We start from the raw sequence: 22,772 nt of genomic DNA on the forward strand, positions 1-22,772 counted from the left end.
GAGGCCTGGATGAGTGGAGAGGTAAGGGCTCCATTCAGAGCCAAAAACGCTGCCTTTCGCTCAGATGACAAGGAAGCATGCATCACCGCCAGAGCAAGGCTCAAGGAGACCAGCAGCACTTAAGATATGTGGCAGGTGATTCAAAATGACACAGGCTACAAAATAGCTCATCATGTGTGAGGCCACACTGCTGGATGAGCTGAACACATTTCATGCTCTCGTTTATCTCCTCAACAAAGACTCAGCTGTGCAGTCTACTCCACCTCCAGAGGACCGGCCACTGTCAGTAACCACAGCAGAAGTCAGAAAAATCATGCTGAGAGTGAATATAAAGAAGATAATTCTCGCATGAGACTGTTCCCTCCTGCCTCAAGACAGCCATCATTGCTCCTGTACCTAAGAAGTCTGCTGTGACTAGTCTTAATGACTACTGCCCTGTGTCTGTCATCCCCATCCTGATTAACTGTTTTGAGAAACTGGTTCTCCAGCACATCAAAGACAACATCCCTGCCAGCCTGGACCCACACCAGTATGCATTCAGAACCAACAGATCCACAGTGGATGCCATATCTACATATCATCAGGATGCTGTGTGTTGACTTCTGTTCAACGCTCAACATAATCTCACCCATGAAGCTGATTGTAAAACTAAACACTGGCTTGAGTACAACACCCTGCAACTGGATATTGGACTTCCACACAAGCACAACCCATGGAGTTAGGATTAGCAGTCGCACCACCTCTACGTTAGTGCTCAACACCAGAGCCCCCCAAGGCTGTGTGCTCAGCCCCCTCCTGTTCACACTGTACACCCACAACTGTAGTACCAGACATCAAGAGAACTTTATTGTTAAGTATTTGGATAGCGCCGCCATCATCAGCTGCATTATAAACAACAATATGAGTTAATATCAGGAGGAAATCTTGCAATCTTGCAGCATGGTGCAAGATTGCAGGTTGCAATAACAATCTTGCAGCATGGTGCACAGAGAACAATCTACTGCTCAACGTCAGTGAACCCAAGGAGCTGATTGTTGATTTTAGAATAAAGGAGGCAAAGACACACATCCCTGTATACATCAATGGAGCTGAGTTGGAGCAGGTGAACAGTTAAAGGTTCCTTGGAATTACCATCACTGAGAACCTGTCTTGATCATCACACATCACCAGCCTGATTGAAAAAGCTCAGAAAAGGCTCTTCTTCCTTTGAATACTTAAGAGGGCTTAATTCCAGAGCCAGATTCTTGTCAACTTTTAGGAGCAATAGAAAGCATCCTGACTGGAAACACTAACTGGCATGGTTCGTGCACGGCCCAAGACAGGAAGGTTCTACAGCGAGTGATCAAAACCGAGCAGAACATCATTGTACCCATGACACCATGATAACCATGATGACCAATGATGAGTGGTTATTATTATTATTATTTATGCTAGTTCTTTCAAGCACTGGAAATATCACCCATAATCATTTCCCAAACAACCTCCGTGACCTCCCCAGGAAACTTGTGGGTAGCCCCTACAATCCATACTATTACGTCAGTGTGTTATGTAGACTGGGTGGCAAAATTTTCTCTTATTGACCTGACTGCAAACCTTTAGATGTCGTGCCGATGTTCATCATTTTTAATCAGGGTTACACCAGGGTTGATTACATAGACTTGCAGAACTATATAGATTTACATGCACATTCCCACGCATCCACAAGTGTGCCTCTCCAAACTCTCTGCTACTGTACACTCTAATAATGATGATGAGAATGCTTTGGTGTCTTCAGCTCCACTGATTCAATTATATTTGCATATGATATTCTCTGCAGATTTCTTTGTGATTTTTCTGGGGACCGTGCCAGAATGTGGCAAAAAATGTTGGACCTCTAAGAAAAGAACGGAGCTCATGGGAAATTAGTGCTTTCAAGGCCTGACTGAGCATAGAGAGAGGCAACCAGCAGATCTCTGAATGATGAGGCGCACACACAGCCACTCCACTTAAACAGAGGAAAAAAATACACACACACACACGTTTGCAGCAAGATGTATCATAGTGATTATATCATCAAGCCTAACGATGCAAATTATTATTTGAGATATGGCATCATCAGTGGAAAGACTGTAGATGACAAGTTTTTAACATGCTAATCTGCAGCAACACTTGCAATAATACACTTTATATCTCAGATACGGTAATCAGTCTTGATTGACTTCTCTCTCTGTAGTCTGTCTTTTCAATACTGCAGACATTCTCCAGTTGGTGAAGTGTAGGCAAATGAGAGGAATTCAGCTAATCAAAGAATAATAGTCACATACTCCTGCATATTTTCTTTTAAGTATATCTATTAAATTGTTCAGCTAGTGTTAGTGGCATTGTACCACTGTTTGACACGGAACATGACTTGCCGTGAATGCCATTTTCTTGCTTCTCTGTTCAAGCTGCTGACATTGTTCTTATTCATCCTACTTCTGTCGTCTGCAGATCATGCTGCTAACTGATCCGGAGGTGGAGAGCAGTCTACTGATCAGCTCTGATGAAGGAGCCACCTACCAGAAGTACAGATTGAATTTCTACATCCTCAGCCTGCTCTTCCACCCTGAGCAGGAGGACTGGATTCTGGCCTACAGCCATGACCAAAAGGTTAGAGAACAAGAAAGGCATGTTTAGCACTCGTTCAAAGGTATGAAAAGAAGCTGAGTGTTAAGTCAGATAAGGAACAACAGTCTCAGTAAATGTGAGATCCTGTTACACAAAAGTTTGGCTCAAAGCAAATATAATTAACTATGTTCATTTGGAAGAAAGGTGATGAGCATGGGTTGTATAATCCAGGTATTTTGAATTCACTGATGTCCATACTTGACTTTCTACATCATCTTAAGATAAGATATCATAATGTTCACTATTAATGTCAAAATGACAAGATATTTTGTATAATTTTGATCCCTTTAATCAATTTTGTATGATTAAAATTAGGAGATAACAAGTCAAAATGCTAACTTTTAATTCAAAGTGAGGTAAAAAAATAAGAGACAGTCAGTCAGTAGTCTTAGCACCTTTCACAGAGCAAACTGCTTCACAAGTAAAATAACCAAAACATCAGTCCATAAAAACACAAACCTATCATTTTAATTCAATATGTCATATATTTTTTAAGGTTCCTATGAATTCAAAATCGATTTGTAAGTGTTATTACCACATGTCTTGCTCTACGTGTCACCTACAAGGACGTAGGTTTGGTTTTGATATTGGTGGGGACAGAGGACATCACAGATATTGAAATGCAAAGCGTTTGCAGAGCGCACCCTGTCGGGAGGTTTCTAGGTGTCTGCTGGCACCAGCAGGGCAGAAAGAGAGAGAGGAGAGCAATTACACAAGTTACATTACCAGGGGTGTCGTGCTATTTCTTTTAAGTACTGGAGCACAGCTAAGACACGCTCATGTGTGCGTACATGCGCATGTGCGCATGTGATGGGGGCTGACATGCGCGCACACAGTTACTTTCTTTTTAAGAATTAAGAGTTAATTCACAAAGACTACTGGCATCTTTGTCAGGGGAACATTTTCTTGGATGCAGAGTTGTCGCCATGGTTTCATAAATACTGAGGTCATGCATACTACAAGGAGCAGCATTAAAAAGGAATTAAACACATTTTGACTGAATTATTATGACTTTAACCCATAGCTCATAACTAACACTTTTTATCTCATAATTTCTACCTTTTATCTCATGATTATGGCTGTGTCTCTCATAATTATGACTTACTATAGGAATATTTATTCATCAAGTTTAGTTGTCATCTTATCCTTCTCTGTAACGGGTTGTGATGGGTGGCATGACTGCAGCAGGTAGGCTGATTGTTTATTCAAAGCTGCTGCTGTGAACTGAGACTTTCGTCATAATGATTGTCACCCTGTAATTATTTTGCCACTGAAAATGTCAGAGCAGAAACTCGTAATTAACTTTGTGCGCAAAACCTGAACATGTCACATTTTAAATGAATATAGCTTCATAGTTTCAGGTACTAAATGCAGTTACGGGTGCTGTGCTCTTAGTTTCTTGTTTTGAGTATGTAGGTATATTTTAACATTCAACTGGATTATGCAAACTGTGAACATTTTATTTGCTCACTTGGAGGAAAAAAAAAGGGGGCAGAGCAGCTCTCTGGTGCGCTCTGGCAGCACTACACCTATGTACGTTACCACTGTCACAAGCCTAAATTAACCAAGCTCGAACACATTTTGTCATCATGCCTTGGCAATATCAGATATTCTTCTGATGTTATTTATTTCCGGCTGCTCAGAACAGCTTTGGCGCAAATAAATCCAACCAGGATGTAGCTAGTTACTACAGCCAGCCCACATTCATGAGCCAGCCTATCACACGTTAGCAAGAAAATGCATGGCCAATCCTATTGGCGATATTGGTTTAAGTAAAAATAACTTTATTCACTAATTTTGGTGAAGAAATATTTTCCCTCTGCTGTCCTCTGGCTGCCTTGCCTAAACTCAAGACAGATAGCTTAAAATGATGGTAAAGCAACTGTCAATTAATGCTGACCAGCAGCCTCTCAATGAACTCAGTAAGGGTACCTATTTTCTGACTCTGCCCCGGGTACCAGGAGTACCTGGTAAGAAAACCACTTTGGTATTATATTCCCTGTTTAAGTCAAACTGTATTATCCATGTCTCAAAATGTTATTATTTTTCTTGTTTTGACTTCGATTCAGATTCATACTTTACTAGAGGAAATTTGTTTTTAGGAAGCTTTGTGAAAACAATTACATTATATCACACAATATAAACATTAAAATAGACTACTGTGAAATGATTTTCAAAATGAGAGGTTTTTGGGATTGTTTCACTTCAATAAGAGACCATTCTCTTAACTCTTTAAGTCATTGTTTACTTAAAAATTCTAAATCAGTACGACTCATAATTTTGACTTACATCTCATTAAAGTCATATATTTTCTTTCCAAGTAATTTTGCCCTTCTTTTTTTGCCACTATTTTTCTCATTCCTAATATTTAATGTACATTTTAACTTTTCCTGGCAGATCTGGGCTTCCATACACCATGGCTTTAGGCTTTTAGCTCAAGGAGTGTTCCATGATAACTATCTCAGACGCTCAGTTATACAATATCAGTAATTTAGAAGGTACTCTGAATGTCCCCGCTCATGTCTTAAGGGCCTAGTGCTACACAGGGAGAACTTTTGCAACACAGCACTTTTGGGTGGTCATTTTTTTTTTTTTTTTTCAGTTAACCAAAAAATCCCTTTAAATCTCAAACCTTCTTGGCTGTTTACGTGTTACCTGGTCTGGATGTATGTTGACGTACAATCGTCAGAAACATTTTTTTTTTCTCTACAAAACACAAATGTTTGACATCTAATTCATAAAACTGGACTAGCTTAATATGCACTTTTAAACTTATAAATACACCTTCAATAAGCTTATGAACTGACTGACCGACTGTGTCTGTTGCACTGGTTATTTAAAACTTTAATTTAGTGAAAACTGATACTGGATGTCTGGTCAGATTCATAATATTGTTTGTGCTAAATAATGATCCAGTAAAGGAGGATAAGTCTAGGAACGGTATATGTGAACTTAAAATAACAGTTTGCATTAATAAAATGCTTTTCTGAAGCGCAGCCCATTTGGTTTTAATGTTTCAGTTGAGATGAATAATGAAGGCGTTCTCCTTTGCTGAGGAGACGTGTGGATATGTGTGAGCATGCCTCTCTCTGAGACCCTTCTGGAACAAAAATCACACTTTTACTGTGCAGCGAGTACAATCCCTCATATACACATTCCACACATATACACGCCTTTAGCATATATTTAGTCCTACAAATTACTGTGATTCTGAGATGCCTGAAACACATAAGCAACAACCCATTTTTAATGAATGTTCAAGCTGTGTTTTTAGCCATTTTTCTTCTCTTAAATGATAATCATAAACCCATTGTCTGATGGTGTTAATGGGTAAAGTTATGACACAGTTTGCATTTTATTTATTAAAAGAAAGAAGAACAATTGATAGAAGTTCCGTTTGTATTCGATGTGCCTGCACTGCCTCCAGAAAATAACCATATGCTTGCACTTTCAGTCCAACACAATGACACAAGCGCTCGGTATTTTTTTCTGCTTTTTTTAATTCATGAAACACAATACATGAGCACAAGTGAACATGTGGCTAGATTAATGCTTTATGAACAAATATAGTTTGCTTTCTCCAATTGAGACACACAAGGCTTTTCGGTTATTGTCAGCACTTTACAATCACATGATACATTTATAGTTAATTCATCTTTATTTAATAGCTATTTCACTGCTAATAAACAATTAAATGCATTATAAAGCATGTATTAAGCAGTTTATTGCACAGTTGCAACTAATGTTTGTAAGAATTTGTAAATGGTCGATAAAAACTATGTAGTTTGTCTATAAACATTATTTGGACGGGCATTCTAAAGTTAAAACTAAAGTACAAACTGTTTCTAAACCTTTGCAGGTGCTTGATAAATGTTTTATAAAGTGTTTCATTGTTTGTTAACAGTTAAATGACTATTAACCAAAGATTAATTAATTGTACTGTACATTGAAAAAGTGTTACCCAGTTATTTTTTATTTACAACAGACCTTTTTTTTTTTTTCTTTTTTTTGGTCTCATGGCAAAAAAATCGAGGCAGGTGGTCTATTAATATTAATAGCAAGGTTGGTGGTTCAGTCCCTGGCTTGTCTCGTCTACATGTTGGAGTGCTTTTGAGCAAGACACCATGCGCAAAATATGTGCGTGTAGACTCAAAAAGACAATCATACCTAAAACATTGGCTGTTGTGATTCCACGTAAATTTTCCATCTAATTCTATTACACAAGTTCAATGGATAGGGTCACATTTAATGGATATTTTAAATATCCATATATTTATGTTTTTAGACATTTTAAAGCCGAATCTCACATATTATATCTTTAACTTTGATTAAGTTATTTAATTTATTCACATTGACGCAACATGAGCATTTGCATTGAATGTGAGCCTTTACGTTGAACTACTACATTGTGATAAAATCAGGTGGAAAAATATTAAGTTAAAAACAGCAATGAACAAATCTTTCAAGCTGTTGAAACAATCACATCTGATTTCCTTACACTCTCATGTAATCCAACATTCCTGCCAGCAGAATTCAAGAAAGGCAGTGGAGTTCACTTTTTCAGCCAGCCCTTCCTTACAGGCTATGCACAAGGCTCTGGCAAGGATTGACTGATTCTAACCAGCAACAACGGCCTTAAGATGACCTTAATCACCTACACATACACCTTACACTGGTGGATCTACAGTATGGGTCAGGGGTCTCAAACTCAAATTATCTGGGGGCCACTGCCAGTACTATTATCTCGTAGGAGGGCCCCTACAGCGTTCAATTACTAACAGAAGGTGCAATATTTCTATACATTTTGCTTTTATTTCCATTATTAACATAATAATACAAGAATGCAAACAGCAGCTTGTGTACGTTTTTATATGATTATTTTTTAACAGTGCAAATCTGTTTTCCCTACTCTTGAATAACTTACTGAAACCTTGAACTGAACTAACACATGAAATATAGTTGTACTTTATTTCTAGCACCTCTGCTCAAATTTTCTTCATATTTAACAAGAACATTTTGAAGACAGAAGTAAATGTCTGTATGCACATTTGTTTTTTTTACAGTGCAAATCTTTTTTCCTAATAAATAACTCATTTAACCTTGCACTAGGCTTGCTGTGGTAGTCGGTTATCCTGGTGTTACACGGGTTGGGCTTACGCCGATTATATTAGTTGGCCAACACCCCACCGTTGTTTTACTTTTTAATAAATCAATAGTCCAATGACATACACTATGACCGGATGTGTCTTCTCCGTGCATCAGCGGGGCCAGCATCAGAGCTGCAACAGGTGTCATATTTAACATTTAGCGGGGAGAGAGTTAGGAGAGCTCACTGACAAGACACTGGGGGAGGATTTGTTGTCAAAGCGAAAAGCAAATGCGCCTGTTTGGCAATATGTCTGATTTCAACTCATAACAGGTAACCTGATAACATTAATGAGGGAAAAGGAGTTGCTGCCTCTCTGATACGTTGGATGTGTGCATCCTGTCACCTGCAGCTCTTCATCAAACAGCTCCTTCCTGTCCATTACTCCCACAGACTGAATAAAACTACTCCCAGACATATTTAAAATTGATCCGCTGTCTACAAACCGCTGTTTTGCTCTGTAGATGCATTTTTGATGAATGTCAGCGGTGCTGACTGAAGCCATTGCATTTCCTGTGACTAGCCTAAAATAAACGTCATCTCACATTTAAAAAAAAAAAATAGAATTGTGTTTTTATTTCAATTGCATATGAAGGTGTAGTTTAAATTAGTGTGAAACAACTAAGACAAATAATTAAATAAAAAACAAATAATTAAATTAAAAACCCCTGCTGTAGGTACTTGAGAAGCTAAATTCAGGGCAGCCCTTTGCAGAATAACTAAAATATCCAACCTTTTATTATGTTGTATTAATGATAATGCTAGTTTATTCATATATTCTAAACACTTTAATTTTGTACAGAGTACAATGTCATTAGCACATGAACTGTACTGATCACTATGTATAATGCAGTAATAGCAATTACTATAAACAGTTTTATTACAATTTGACTTGATTTTTAATTGAATGGTAATTAATCTCTACATCAGTGATTCCTGATCTTTTCCTGTTGTGACCACTTCTTTCTCTACTGGTTTAATGTTGGCTAGTTTCCCTCTTAAAGATATAATATAGACCTGAAGATGCACAATTCACATAAAATTGCAAGTCTGAAAAATAATAAACAAATGTTCATCTCATGACCCCCACAAATACACTCCATGTTGTGACCCTTTAGGGGTCCAAGTCCCAAGGTTGGGGACCATAGCCCTATGTGACCATGTTAGCAACACAGATGAAATGTTGTCCATAAAGTAAAATTAACAATAGTGATATATTTATTTGACTAAAGCAGTTGTAGGAGCAGCTGAAACTAGTTGCAGGACACAATTTAACATATTTCTTTGGCATCATTTGCTAAAGTTTTACTGACACAGGCTGTGCTTCTTGGAGTGTGTTTGTGCTGTGTCTTCACTCCTCATGTGTCAGGTGCCGACTCACTCGCCCACCCAATCTCTCACCCATGCCCTAACTCGCACACATTGTCTCCACCCCAAAACTGCTTCTCTTTCACTTTCCTCACCTCCTTCTGGCAGTGTTGCCGCATTTGTTGATTGAGAGACCCTTGGAGGTTGTGAAGGCTGCGTCAATCCCTCCAACCCCTCCTCACTTTCTCCCCTCTCCCGCTCTCTGCCTCTTCACTGTCACTTGCTTGGCTACATACTAACTTGCTGTGGGAGGATAATTAGTCAAAGTGATTTCCCACATCCCCACCCCCACCTCCTCCCCAAGCCACATCCCCTTTGCATCTGCTTAGCACAGCTTGGCAGGGGAGTCATGGAAATCTCAACACCGATGCTGTTTGCCTCTCCCTGTTTGGAATGAGAATACACAGACACCAGATGCAGTGGTCACAGTGAATATATAGTTTGTAATATAATAAAATGTCATGAAGCAAATCAGGAATTCAAATAATAGCTCTCTTGTTAGCAGAGTGATAATCTGATAGTCCCCATGGATGCTTTTTAAATGCAGGCCCACACGCCACCCGTCAGGATAAAATAAATACATATAATTAGAAAATAAATTAATAAAAAACAAACAGAGTCACATTTTTGTTATCCACTAATAAATGATTGTTTACACATTATGCATGGTTGCCCATGCCTAAAATGAAAAAAGTCCAGCTTAAAACATTGAAATAACTTTTTACGCCTCGTTAAATCCCAGCTGTAAGCTGTAAAGTCAACGGGTTTGTCATTGTGCTTTGTCAGAGGATGTAGGTGTGTTTGGAGACAAAATGACTTTAGCGACTATATCAGCTTGATTGTTGACTTACTGAGCAACCAACAGAATACATAGGCAGAATGCAAACTAAGAATTACTTATTTGGGGCACAAGGGGCTCAGACACAGAGCATGACTGCATCGACCCCGATTTATGGATATCTCTACTGGCAGCTTAGACTGTAGACATTTTGTATTTCATTTTTTTTCTGAATCGGAATTGAACAGTCAGAACATATAAATTATGAAAGTACATTATGGCCACTGTACTTTACTACTTTACTCTACTGCACAATCTCTAGTGATATGTACAGGATCCATGCAAATAGTTGTAGTTTTATTCACCGAGGTTAAGAGATATCTTTCTCTAAGATTACTGTCTCCACACCAGTAAAATGGTGCAGAGACATTTTACTGCGTTTTCATCTATTGCTTGTTTGTTGGTTTGTCTGTTTGTTGTCAATTGTAAAACATCCAACAGTCAGAGCAACATTAACAATCATGTTGTTGGCCAGTTACCAATCATAAAAGTCCCCACTGAGCAGGCAATGTCTGTGGACGTCCAAAACAGGTTGATACAATGTCTGTCGGGCCAGGCCATGATCTGGACGTCCATTGACAGCCAGAATTAGTCGATAAATGACGTTGAGAAAAGACGTCCAGTCAGGCCATAATCTAGACATCCACTGACATCCAGAATTAGTTGAGAATAGACGTTCGTACTGGCTATGATCTGGACGTCCACTGACAGCCAGAATTAGTCGATAAACGACATGTAAACGTCTATACAACGTCCAGAAAAGACGTTTAAAAAACTTTCATTCTGGCTCCCCAGAGGACGTCTTTTAGATGTCTTGGATGTCCATAAATGACGTGATCTAGACCACTTTTTGCTCAATGGGTCTGCTCTGTTTTGGCACCCACCAGTCCTGGAGAAATATTACTGCATATTACTACATGCTCCACAGTGTTCACCAGTGAGTCGCTAACTTTGACAAGCAGGTAGCATTTAGTGAGTAGTAAATTCAATTTGTTTTATTATTTAACTAAAATAAATCAACAAGCCCTTTGTCCCTGAAAACATCTGCTTGTTGCACCTAGAAATGAGGTTGATGAAAGCATTACAAAAACAGAACATTTGCTGGCCAGAAAACCGAAACAATGAGTTACAAGTGGCTTGATTCCATTCTTCATATGAAAATATTGGTCAATGCAGTTTTAAAAAAATAAAATAAATCCAGAAACACCCAGATGTCACCCATTTTCAATGAGACCTTCTCTTTCGTGGGAAGCAGGTCCAATAAAAAAACAGGAAAACTGGTTCTGGAAAGACACTTAGCTGCAGGAGTTATTGAATATAACGTTCAGCACTGTGAGCTCCATAAATGAGACTCAATTCACTTCAGTTATATTTGGAGGAAGACATCTCAGTTGGAAATAAAACCAATAGTAGCTGCATGGTGAGAAACCTCTTGTGAAAAAATATTCAATAAATTTCTAAATATTTTTTTTCATGTGGATGGACACTTTAATATTGACCTAATTCATTAGTACGACTAAAATATTAAAATACTACTTAAATCAGCTGAAACAGGGACCTCTGAAATGGAACAATCACAGGAACAAAACTAAGACGCATGAGGGTTCTTATTTCTATGGACAGTTAGTTCCATTACACAGAGATTTCACATGCATTCTCCACCCTTTCTGTGTAGCATGGGAAAATCTCAGCATTCCAGTGATTTACTGACTAGTGAACAATGGCTGTATTGAGACCACCCGCAATGCTCAGTCTCCTCTCCCCATCTCAGCTTTCCATTCACAGCCTTATTACGGCAAGGTGCATTTCTTTAGTGGAGAGAAACCTGTGCCAAGTACATTTTCTTTATGGTTCCAATCTTAATTTGCAGTTCATTGTCTGTGTGGCAAAAATCTCTGTAAGATCTCAGCCATAGTTTGTTGTCGTGTGGGGAGGCAGACAATGCTTGCATCCCTAAATGGCCTTATGCCATTTTATTCATCTGCAGTGTTCAAATCTTATGTAAATACTAATCTAATTTAGTGGATTTAAATAAAGAACTTGCACATACAGTAGGTGTGTGTGTGCGTGTGGCAGTGTGAGAGCTCGTCTCCCACTTGTCGTTACACTGCTTCTATTATAAGGATCACTGAGCCACTTAGTAAATCAATGTGTGAAAACAAACCCAGAGAAAAAATCATTTGCAAATGCACATCATATTGAGTGCAAACATGGCGTTTGATAGTAGGACGGCTTGTGTTGTGAAAAATGGGTGAATTTGATGAAGATGGTATGTGTATAAACACTCACTGGTGCTTGGTTGTCTTGCTACAGCTCTACAGCTCGGTGGAGTTTGGGAGGAGGTGGCAAGTCGTGCATGAAAGAGTGGCTCCCAATCGTTTCTACTGGTAAGTACAGAGATATGGACATTGTTAAACATGTTGTAGGTATGAACAAATTATGAACTCGATCCAAAATCATCACCATGATACAGTATTAGCATTTGTATTATTCAGGTCATTACTCAATGAAAAAAAATATCTAATTGTGAGTTTTTTCTGAGCAGCGCTGCATTTACCTAGTACCTATCAATTAATTCAGCTCCAGCCCATGTTGATGTAAACTGACATGCCAGGGGGTTTGTTATTCAGAACGATCTTGGAAGTCATCTTTAGAAAAGTGTTCAGGAAAGTGACACTTTCTCCTACCTCGAGATAGTAATGCACCATCAGTGCACCTGACCACACTGCACTTTAAGACCAACACACCCAGGGGCGCACAGATGAGCACAAATATATTTGTTATTCACACAACGTGGGCACTGGGCATTAAAATGACAACTGCACCAGTCTGAAACCAGAAATGTGTGTGTGCAGCACTGTGCGCTGCTTCTTGATGTGCTTTGTGCCAAGCGCAAGATAGAGCCCCTGGTCAATTATCCACATTATCCACTCTCTACTTTTCCAAACATCAAAATGACATAATGATGTTTCCTTTAATTGAGGAGACAATCTTTGTGCGATTTCGATGGAATTTTAAATTTTGCAGTTTGGACAGCTGACAGAAAGACTGTTTATTACCTTTGTAAATTTTACTTTTTAAACTTGTTTAGTCTTTATGAAAATGAACCAACATGAAAGCTGGTTGGGTCAACAACCCACAAGTGGCCCTAAGGACTCTGAAACTCAGAGCTCACACGTGTCCTTAACGACTCTGTAAGGACACTCCCACACAGAGTTTAAAAGCCTGCAACTCCCCTCCAGTTAGTTAGAACTGAAGAAGCCTCTTGGATGAGAGGTGAAACATCTTCAAGAAACTGAAACAAGTCCTGTTGCCTACGATACAGCACTTAGATCTACCATGGATGACTGAGAACCTTCATCAACATCTTCTAGCAATACTATTGAACTGTGACAAAACAATCATTCCGTGATGATCAGCAAAACTTGAACTCAAAGCCATATAAAGAGCAGTTTTGACTTTGTAAATGTCCTGGACAGATTATATCATTGCCTCACCACAAAGTGAAGAGCAGAGAGGAGCCAGAGAGGTTTTTAAGGTTTTCATTATTCATATGTCTGACATGCCTGATCATCCTCTGTCGCAGAGAGCTACATGATGTGAGCGACAGTGTTCAGCTGTGGAGAGAGGCTTTGAAATCATATTTGGGTGCAATCAGAGTATTCCTATCCATAGAGATGAAATAAACCATAAGATTGAAATAATTTAATGGTTCCATTCAGCAAGGCTTTTCAAGCCAATTATGAAATTATGCGACTGTCTGAAATTGTTTCATATTGATTGTTCATGTTTCAGATGAATATTTAGCAGGCAACCTTTAATTGTTACACTTAACATTATCAATCCCTTGTCTCCCACTTTTTCTTCAGTTCAATTGTCTCACTGTCATGACACAGTTGCTGTCCAACTCAGTGGTATCTATCATGTCTGGCCTTTGTACAATAACTAACACCTAACAAAAAGCTTTCACCTTAACAAACTGTGGCGGAACTGTCAGAGTAGTAACAAGCTGGGCAGTCAAGAGTGAAGGGAGCCTAGAGGGCTGATGCTGCAGAAGCTGTCAGAGTTCTATTTTGGGACGCACACTGTTCGGTAGTTGTGGTGGTAGCCCTGGTAATGAGGCTGCAGAGGGAGCTTATGCCTGCTGTACATGTGACCAGACATGTTAAGAAGATGAAGAGTCATAAGCTCATTTGTGTGCCGCTTGCTCACACAGCACAGGTCGGGTGTGTATGGTGCAAACTTGAACAAACAGCAACTAAATTCCACTGCTATAGTCAGCTAATCAGTTTGTGAGCCTTGTGAGTGCAGCCATGAAATGTGTTGCGTAGGACATTACAAATCTCTACAAAAACATCTGCAGCTGCCTTTATGTGATATCTTGGCAAGGCTACAGCTCCATCTCATGACTATGTCCATTTTTCTTCCACCTGTTCTGACCCAAAAACTACTCAAAGAGTGCAGATTTCCAAGTCGTTATCATTCAAACAACTACTGTGGGCCAGCAACTTAGAAGGTCCCATCACCAAGTGGTGAATATATAAGTTTAAACAAACCACACAAGTCCTCTAAGTCAAAGAATTATTCTTTTCTTACCTCGCACTGTTCTTGGGTACCTGAATGGATTATTCATTCAAAATGGAAATGCGTTTTGGGTAAGTAGGCCATCCTATTCACAGTTGTGTTTCATCTGTGAAATCACCAATAATACCAATATGTATAATGATTGGAAGCCATGGTGGATTCTCATTCCCCTCACACACACACACAGGCACACACACACGCCCTTTTTTTCTTTCTCCATTTATGTGTGTCCTGTGTCCACACATTCTCTCTTTCTCTTTCTCTTCCCCATCTCTCTCCAACTCTCATTCTCTCTCCCTCCGTGTGTTCTGCCTTTGCCTCTCCTCTGATCCTCCAGTCTTTTTAATACATATTTAATGCCATAATGATTATATGCTATTCCATCTGCGGACATCCCTACAGTAGCAAGAAAATCAATGGCTTTTCCTCTCCTAATGATGTCAGGAAACATCTTCCTCCATCCGTCTGGGGGAAAAAGGACCTTCTGGCGGCTCTAAACATTTAGATCACACAGTAAACCTGAAGTTCTTTCTCCCTTACACTTAAAACTGTCATCCACAATGAAGACAAAGACACAGTTATTTCCTGTGGCCAATTCCTGTTGATGTTTACCACAACTGTCATAGCACTTGGCTTAACCTCTCTGTAGTAATAAATTTGTCTGACTTTGCAGCATACAATCTCTCAGGTCAGACAGCAGTTATACGGTAGGTGGCATCTGCCCAAAGGCAAAAAGACCAATGGTGATGTTCCTGAAACACATTTGTCTACCTTTCAGGTCGAAAATGGGTTTGGACAAAGAGCCGGGCCTAATTCACCTGGAAACCAGCATCTCTGAAGGACGTGAGTAATTGAATTCCAAGTTCAGCGCTCCATTTTTCTCGTGTCTTTGTAGTGTATCCTGAGCATTGTGTTAAAGTACAGAGGAATTGGGAGTTGTGTGGACAATTCTGCTGAAGGGTAATGCACAGGGACAGCGGAAATGGCCGAGTCTGGGGACGCACAATGACAATGGAGAGAAAAGTAATGCATATATTACAATACTTATAAAAGCAAGTGATTTTACTCAGTGCTGCTGTCATAGTCTGGAGAAATATCACTCATCCGACTGATTGACACTGGGATATTGCGGATTAATGTAGTAGTTGACTTAAGTCAGGATGCTTGGAAGGAAAGTCATTTTTTTCCCATAAGTTCTTCAATTTATTACTTTAGCATTATCTGTAATGTAAGAAATGCTGTACTTGCATATACACCGATCAGCCACAACATTCAAAACCACCTTCTTAATATTGTGCAGGGTCCCCATGTAAAGCCAAAACAGCTCTGTGGTGTCAGGCACACAGGGACGTTGTAGTGGGTCCTTCAGGTCCTGTATGTTGGGGGATGGGACCTCCACGGATTGGACTTGTTCCAACATGTCCGACAGATGCTCAATCGGTGCTGTTGCCATTAGGGGGTGTACTTGGACCTTAGGATTCTCAGCAGAACATTCAATTGTAACTAGATGACCAACATTACTCACGTCACCTGTCAATGGTGTTAATGTTGTGGCTGATCAGTGTATATGTCTCAACAAAAAATATTTTCACAATCGATAATGAAAACTTTGATAACATTATTCAAGGGGTAAGTCCACTGCTTTAATACATTATGGTCAGTTCCTAATCGTGGCCCCTTTTTACATCATCAGAGAATAATCTCCACTGGCAGATCAGGACGACAAACTTATAACAGAAAGCCTGTGCTACAACCTAACAGGCTGGACAAACTGGATGCCTGCGTGCTGCGTGGCGGCTGCGTTACTGAGCTGCTGTTGCTCACTTCTGTGTTCGTGTTCACATAGGCTGCGTGGTAGTGGTAGCTGCTGCTAGAGCGTGGCTCAAGCCTGCCTTTGATTTTGATAATTATCGACTTGTGTCCTCTGCTTTCCGCTTTCTTACTTCAAAGTTTTTACATAACTACTGCTGCTGCCCCTTTGGTAAGTCAGCTTCTACATGAGTGTGTGATGTGCCAATATTTTTAATGTGATCTTGTTTTTACATCTGTAGTCTGAGCCTAGCTTTAGTTTTCAGAAGGCCCTCCTCTCGGTCAGAGCGCTCTCTTTGAGGCCAACGCAATAGAGAAAAGCCAATCATACAAGCACACAAAGCAAAGATCAGTCATGTCAGATGACTATCACTATTGATCAGGTGCGTATGGTGGAAGCCGACACATTTTGGCAGTGGCTAACATGTGGGGACAGGCTCTCTCCCAGCGCTGCAATTGAAGGTAAAGAAAGCAATTTGCCTCGCTGGTCATCTGTCTTCCCCTCCGCACGGCTCCTCCCTTACTGGGACCACTTTACTGACACGAGTAATGTAGGAGGCCAAAAGAGGCTGTTTGGCCTGGTTGAAGGCTGCCTCTCTTCATTGGCTAATACCATCACTGATGCCATGGCTTGACGTTTGGGTATGTGTGTGTCTTTGTGTATGTGTTTGTGGAAGCAGAGGCGCTGTATGTCACCTGCAAGCTGCAGAACTGCACAGATGCCAACAAGGGCAAACCATTCCCCGGCTACATTGACCCCAATTCTCTGGTGGTGCAAGATGAGTATGTTTTTGTCCAGGTAGGTAATTGTCCAGTTTGCTCAGTGAAAAGCATCAGACGCAGAAAGTGTGGCGATTTTGCAGGAATTTTTCAAGGTCATTCTTAGAAAGGTGCTATTAGTGCAGTTTTATGCCTCCCTGAAGTGGTGAAAAATGCTTTATCTGTTTTTTTATGTGACTCCAAAATGTTTTCACTTAACGGTTTCATCACCTTAAGGTGTCAACGGCGGGGAGGCCAATCTACTATGTGTCTGCTAAAAGAGATGTCTTCACACCCATGAAGCTGCCCAAGTACACTCTGCCTAAGGTAACAAGTATATATACAAGTCTGATTTAATTCAAATGAACATGAACAGATGCTCATGAGCTCTCAAGGATTAACAAATAATTAATTGATCCTTAGCAAGAGTTCATAACTTATCGTGTGTCGACAACAACAGTGAGACAGATTTCAAATTTAGTTGGTATTGCAGCAATTTGTCAAACTGTTCTGCATTCAATTACACAGTGTATGCTTCCAGCACTGTTTGGTATGTGGACTAAAGTTGTATTAAAGCACAAGTTCATTGCTGGCTCTGCATGACACTCTCTTTGTTATTTATTGGCAAATCAAGGCCGAAAGTAACCCCTAACAGTGTTTCCAGAATTGTTATTCTGCGCTGCTCCGTGTGCACATGGCCTCGCCTGTCACGTCCCCATTGACAATTAAACATGTTTTATTCAATCAAGCCCTAGGCGCCCCAGTTGCTGTCGGCTCACTGGAAGGTGTTATTGGCACAGTCAGAGGTAGATGAAGCACACAACCAAACAGCATGGCCTCAGCAGCATAATCTCTGCCCAATAGGCCTGACATTGTGTTAATGATTGTAGTATCCTCTTAGTTAAAATAAGTGAATACAGAAGAGAGGTAAGACTGATTATTGAACATGATTAAACCCAGCAGGGGTGTATGAACAGTGTACAGTCGAAAAGTTTGCACATCTCTCAATGAGACTTAAGAGATCATGTTTTTGATTATAAATTCAATCTTTCTCAAATGTTAACTGGAAATTAGTGTATTCATGGCTGCATATTTATTCTTTTGATTTGAGAATAAATTAATGTAGTTGCTGAGACTTTCTTCTTATTAGGAGGTGCATTCAAAGAGCTTTAAAAGAAAGTTTTGCCTTTTTTTCCAAAATAACAATGAATGCTAAAGTGAAAAATACAATATATCATTAAATACACCATTAATGGCAGTGTAGAGCTGCCACAATTGCAAATTAAGATTTTGCTCAGTTTCTCATTATAGTTATATATTCTTTTTATGTTAATATGTCACATTTATCTTATTACTACATACCAAACCATGCCATTTTAGGGATCCATCCACAAAAAACAGAAACATTACCTCATCCATGAACATTTTGCCTTAGTCACATCAGATCAGCAATGAGCAATGGTGGCTGTTTAAAGGTATGTTCACCGCTAGCAAAGTGAGTTTGACCGCTTGGTCATTTGTAATTATTCATGTTACTTGTGCAAGAGTTTACTGGCTCCAAACAGCCAGATTACTTTACTGCACGTTAGCCCTAAGAAGCAAGTAATGGCAAGCACCAAAGGTGTTTGTATCTCTATGTTTGGATTCCAGTTTAAGCTCTCATTGAAGTCAGCACTCACCTGAGACTCCAGTTCTCCGTCTTCTTTTTCCCCTCTCCTCTCTGTAACATTACATTCATGGAGTAAAGTGCATTTCCCCTCCAGCTGCAGTTGGGAGTCGACATAACAGTACATAGATACCTGTCAATGGTGGTCACTTCCATGGATTGCTGCTGCAGTCAGGGTGATAAACAGGAGTGAAGATGAATCCACTATAATCCCATAAGTTAAAAAGTAACCTCTGAGCTCTCCTCCTGTGGGTAAACGGCTCTGGATCAGAGCAGAGCCGGGTGTTTATTCTTGTTTAGTCCTTCAGAATGTCTGGCTCTGCACCTGACTCTCTCCTCCAGAGCTGGCACCTGAGCAGAAGCCTTGTACCCCCCCCCCAATACTTGGGAAACTTCCTTTGTTTGGTTTTGATAGATGACACAATTGCAGGTTTGGTGAGAAACTTTTTTGACAAAAGAAAAGAAGAAAAAGTAAACTACACATTGCACCACAGCACAAAAGTAAGGTTAAAAATATAGTTACACAAAGCCTGCACATAAAAACAAAAAACGGATAAAAGAGTATTACTAAAAATACAATTAATATATATTAATGTATAATTAATATCAAAAAGAAAAACAAAACACTGGTAACCTGACATGATGTATCTTTGTAATTTGCCTCTCTGCCAGGACTTGCATGTGATCAGTACAGATGAAAACCGTGTGGTTGCAGCTGTGCAGGAGTGGAACCAGAATGAAACCTACAACCTGTACGTGTCGGACACGTCAGGGGTCTACTACACCCTGGCTCTGGAGAATGTGGTCAGCAGTATGGGAATCGAGGGCAACGTTATGGTCGACCTCTATGAGGTAAACAAACACCGACCTGGTAGCAAATGATATTAAATCTGTTCTTCATGTATCATGTGGGGCTGCTCTTTAGTTTGAGATTTGTATGCTGCACATGAGGCCCATCCCCCAACAAAGCCTACCTCCCCCCGATTCTGCCGCATTCATTTTATAATAGCAGCATCACATAAAGGCCTGCTTGATGAGTGCCCAGCCTGAAAGTGTATAATAAACACTGATCGATATTTTAGAGCTGTAAGGCAGAGATGATGAAATATACTTGTTAAGTCATTTTGTAAGGAACCCTGCTGGTGTAGGCCTACAGTCTTCAGATCACATTATGTGAATACGAAGCAGCTTCAACGTGCTGACATCGACAAAGGGGATTGTGCCAGGGATATAGATTTTGGGAGGCTGAGATTATTTCTTTCTTTGATGAATAATAGCAGATATTACCTCACAAAATGCACCTAATCCAAAACGAAAGAAAAAAAAAGTGTGTCAAAGGAGAACGTCGAGGCTCTGAAATGCAGGCATGATTTTTAAATTCATTCACCAAATGTAGAATAAAACTATATCTCTGAATAAAATAATGAGGCTCTTGATGATGCTGCTCATGTCTTACTGTGGCCTCGGTGATAGAATCAAATTTACTGTTTTGATTGAGGTCGCCACCCAAAACAAAGGATATACTAAATCTCTCCTTCAAAGGAGATTGAAGTATCTGTCAATTACTAATAAGTGGAGTTTCATTGCCCAATGTGACTGTCACTGGCTCAATTCAGTATCCCTGAGATATTCCTGGGCACCTCCAACATGAGTCAGATTCATTTAAGACACACATTGATTAATCAAAAGTCCTCTGCCAGTCGATCATTTCCCACTCAATGTTTGAAGCTGTATCTGGTTTTGTTGGGAATACAGAAGAGGTAAGTGTGCATTGCTGTATTGCCCCAGGGCATGTGATTTGCTTTGCAGTGCATTGATTCATTTTCTGCAGTGTGACTTGAAGATATAGAACTGCCTAATATCTTAAAGACGTGTGAAGTGTGCTTCTGTTTTCATTTGGAGCTGTGAGTTGCTCCTTTTCTAATTTCCCAGGTGGCGGGAATAAAGGGGATGTTCCTAGCCAACAAAAAAACGGACAACCAAGTGAAGACGTACATCACCTACAACAGAGGCAGAGACTGGAGGCTACTGCAGGCCCCGGGCAAAGACCTTAGGGCCAACAACATTCACTGTGAGCTAGTGAGTGTCTGCATATCTGTAAAGGAGCCACGGTCATATGTGTTTTTATATGTGTGCACTTCCATCAAAGAGAGGCCTTGACAGAGGTTGACTGATCCTTGCAGCCAAAAGAGGCCAAGCTCGGAAAGAGCAGCGCCCGTCAAAGCTGAGTGCTCTGAGGCTGCTGAGCTGAAAGGTCAGCCATTTTGATTCAGTCCAATAAGCTGACCTCCCATTTAAGAAACACAGAGAGAAAGAGGTGTCAGACAGAAGCAGACGCTTCTTTTTTCTGTCTGTCTTCCTGAAAGCCTCTGTAAGTCGGGTGCTTCTTATGGGCTAGTCGAGTCGAGTTTACTGTCAAAAGCCAAAGTTATAAAGTTAAAGTAAAGAAACTAGCAGCGTGCCTGTGTAACTACAGATGTGGTGTTAGTCGATGAAGCACACCCATTTAAGTCATCCTTCTCCAAATGTGTGCTTGAATGAAAAAGTAGGATGACAGTGTAGATGTGATTGATTGTGTAACCACTGCGTACTGCACATTGTCTGAACGGCACATGAGATCTTCTCTTAGTATTGCTTTATATAAAAAAAATAATCACTGCTTTTTTAATGAACCACTTAGCAATGCAGGTATTTCGTCTACCCATATTATACAGTCATTTGTCAGGAAACGTCTGAGGTTTTGATTAACCTCTAAATAGCCTGTCACAACATGGCCTGCACCACCGGCATTTTGCTGGGTCATAATGAGAATTGTGTCTGTAAAGGTTATCCCAATCAAAATTAATGGTGGGAACAGCCGATGGGGAATTGGTGTTTGTGATGAAACTTGTGAGTTGGGAGCAGGAGCGCCGCCATGAGAGTAGATCACATTGGGCCCCATTGCCACTGCGAACCCTGCACAACTGCTGTAACCACATCTCCAAGACCCAATCGACCCATTCCAAGCTTTACATAACTCTACCTTTGCGACTGTCTTGTCTGTTGCAGTCCAATACTTACAGCATGATGTTTACTGCCAGTGAGTTGTGCAAATATAACACTGTGCAGACATACATGCAGCAGTTTGCATACAGTGGAATTCACTATTTGATGCGAGACTAATACGCTCTATAAGAAATCTTTTACAGTCTAAATGTAATTTTTATTGTAAAATGATTTAATGTAAAATAAACAAAAAAAATATGGTCAGAACTGTGTGAACACATGGTAGTTAGTGTACATGAAACCAAAACAAACAAACACAAAATAAAAACAATGGGTTTCAGTTACATCAAATTAAAAGGTATTCTTAGTATGAATAGAACAAAAGACTCCTGAAAACCTTAACTTGTTATCTTTTCAGCTCATCAAATATTGTGTCTTGATTGTGCACAACAAGGTTTATGGCAATCCAGCCATTCCTGTGACATCTTGTTCTCAGTCGCAATGATGCTAACTGACATGTCATTCACGACAATGTTGCTCACCTTCTTGAGATGGTTCATTGGGTTGGGGAGGGGTATGGGCAGACAGGGTCTCGTAGGAGGGGCAGGGACAACTGATTCAGTGTAATTAGCTTGCTAAACGCTCACCTGCACTGATTAAATGTAGGTTAGAAAGGAGTGAAATGTAGCTTGTTTCACTGTGGACACCAAGCTAAAGGTTAATTTCAACTTAATTTACTTTTTTGGAAAGCAGATTTCCTTTTAGTGAGCGTGACCATGGTGCTCCTCTTGGGGCTTACAGTGCAACTCCTATCTGCTAACAAGTACTGTTGCCCTCAGGAAGGACTGTACCATTTCATGCAGCTACAGGGGGGTGGTCAATATGGGTGTTTACTTTTTGCCAAAAACGAGTAAAGACAAAGAAACAGTTTCATTGCTGCATAAATATTAAATTAATTATGATGAATATTG

The 22,772-nt window shown here is 40.0% G+C and overlaps 1 protein-coding gene across 7 annotated transcripts in view; it reads left to right on the forward strand.

The window, feature by feature from the left end:
- The window catches only part of sorcs1 (sortilin-related VPS10 domain containing receptor 1), a gene marked incomplete at its 3' end in the record, with an annotated part of 231,547 nt that overhangs the window by 156,375 nt on the left and 52,400 nt on the right, over window positions 1-22,772 (forward strand). For all 7 annotated transcript variants that reach the window (XM_084342464.1, XM_084342463.1, XM_084342460.1 and 4 more), the window contains 7 exons: window positions 2,470-2,628; window positions 12,312-12,385; window positions 15,361-15,425; window positions 17,072-17,190; window positions 17,388-17,477; window positions 19,489-19,668; window positions 20,749-20,895. In XM_084342464.1, the coding sequence (XP_084198590.1) occupies window positions 2,470-2,628; window positions 12,312-12,385; window positions 15,361-15,425; window positions 17,072-17,190; window positions 17,388-17,477; window positions 19,489-19,668; window positions 20,749-20,895 (834 nt within the window). The remainder of the gene's footprint in view (window positions 1-2,469; window positions 2,629-12,311; window positions 12,386-15,360; window positions 15,426-17,071; window positions 17,191-17,387; window positions 17,478-19,488; window positions 19,669-20,748; window positions 20,896-22,772) is intronic.

This window comes from Pagrus pagrus (genome assembly GCF_965226575.1).
Source record: "Pagrus pagrus genome assembly, chromosome: 2".
Lineage (NCBI taxonomy): Eukaryota > Metazoa > Chordata > Actinopteri > Spariformes > Sparidae > Pagrus > Pagrus pagrus.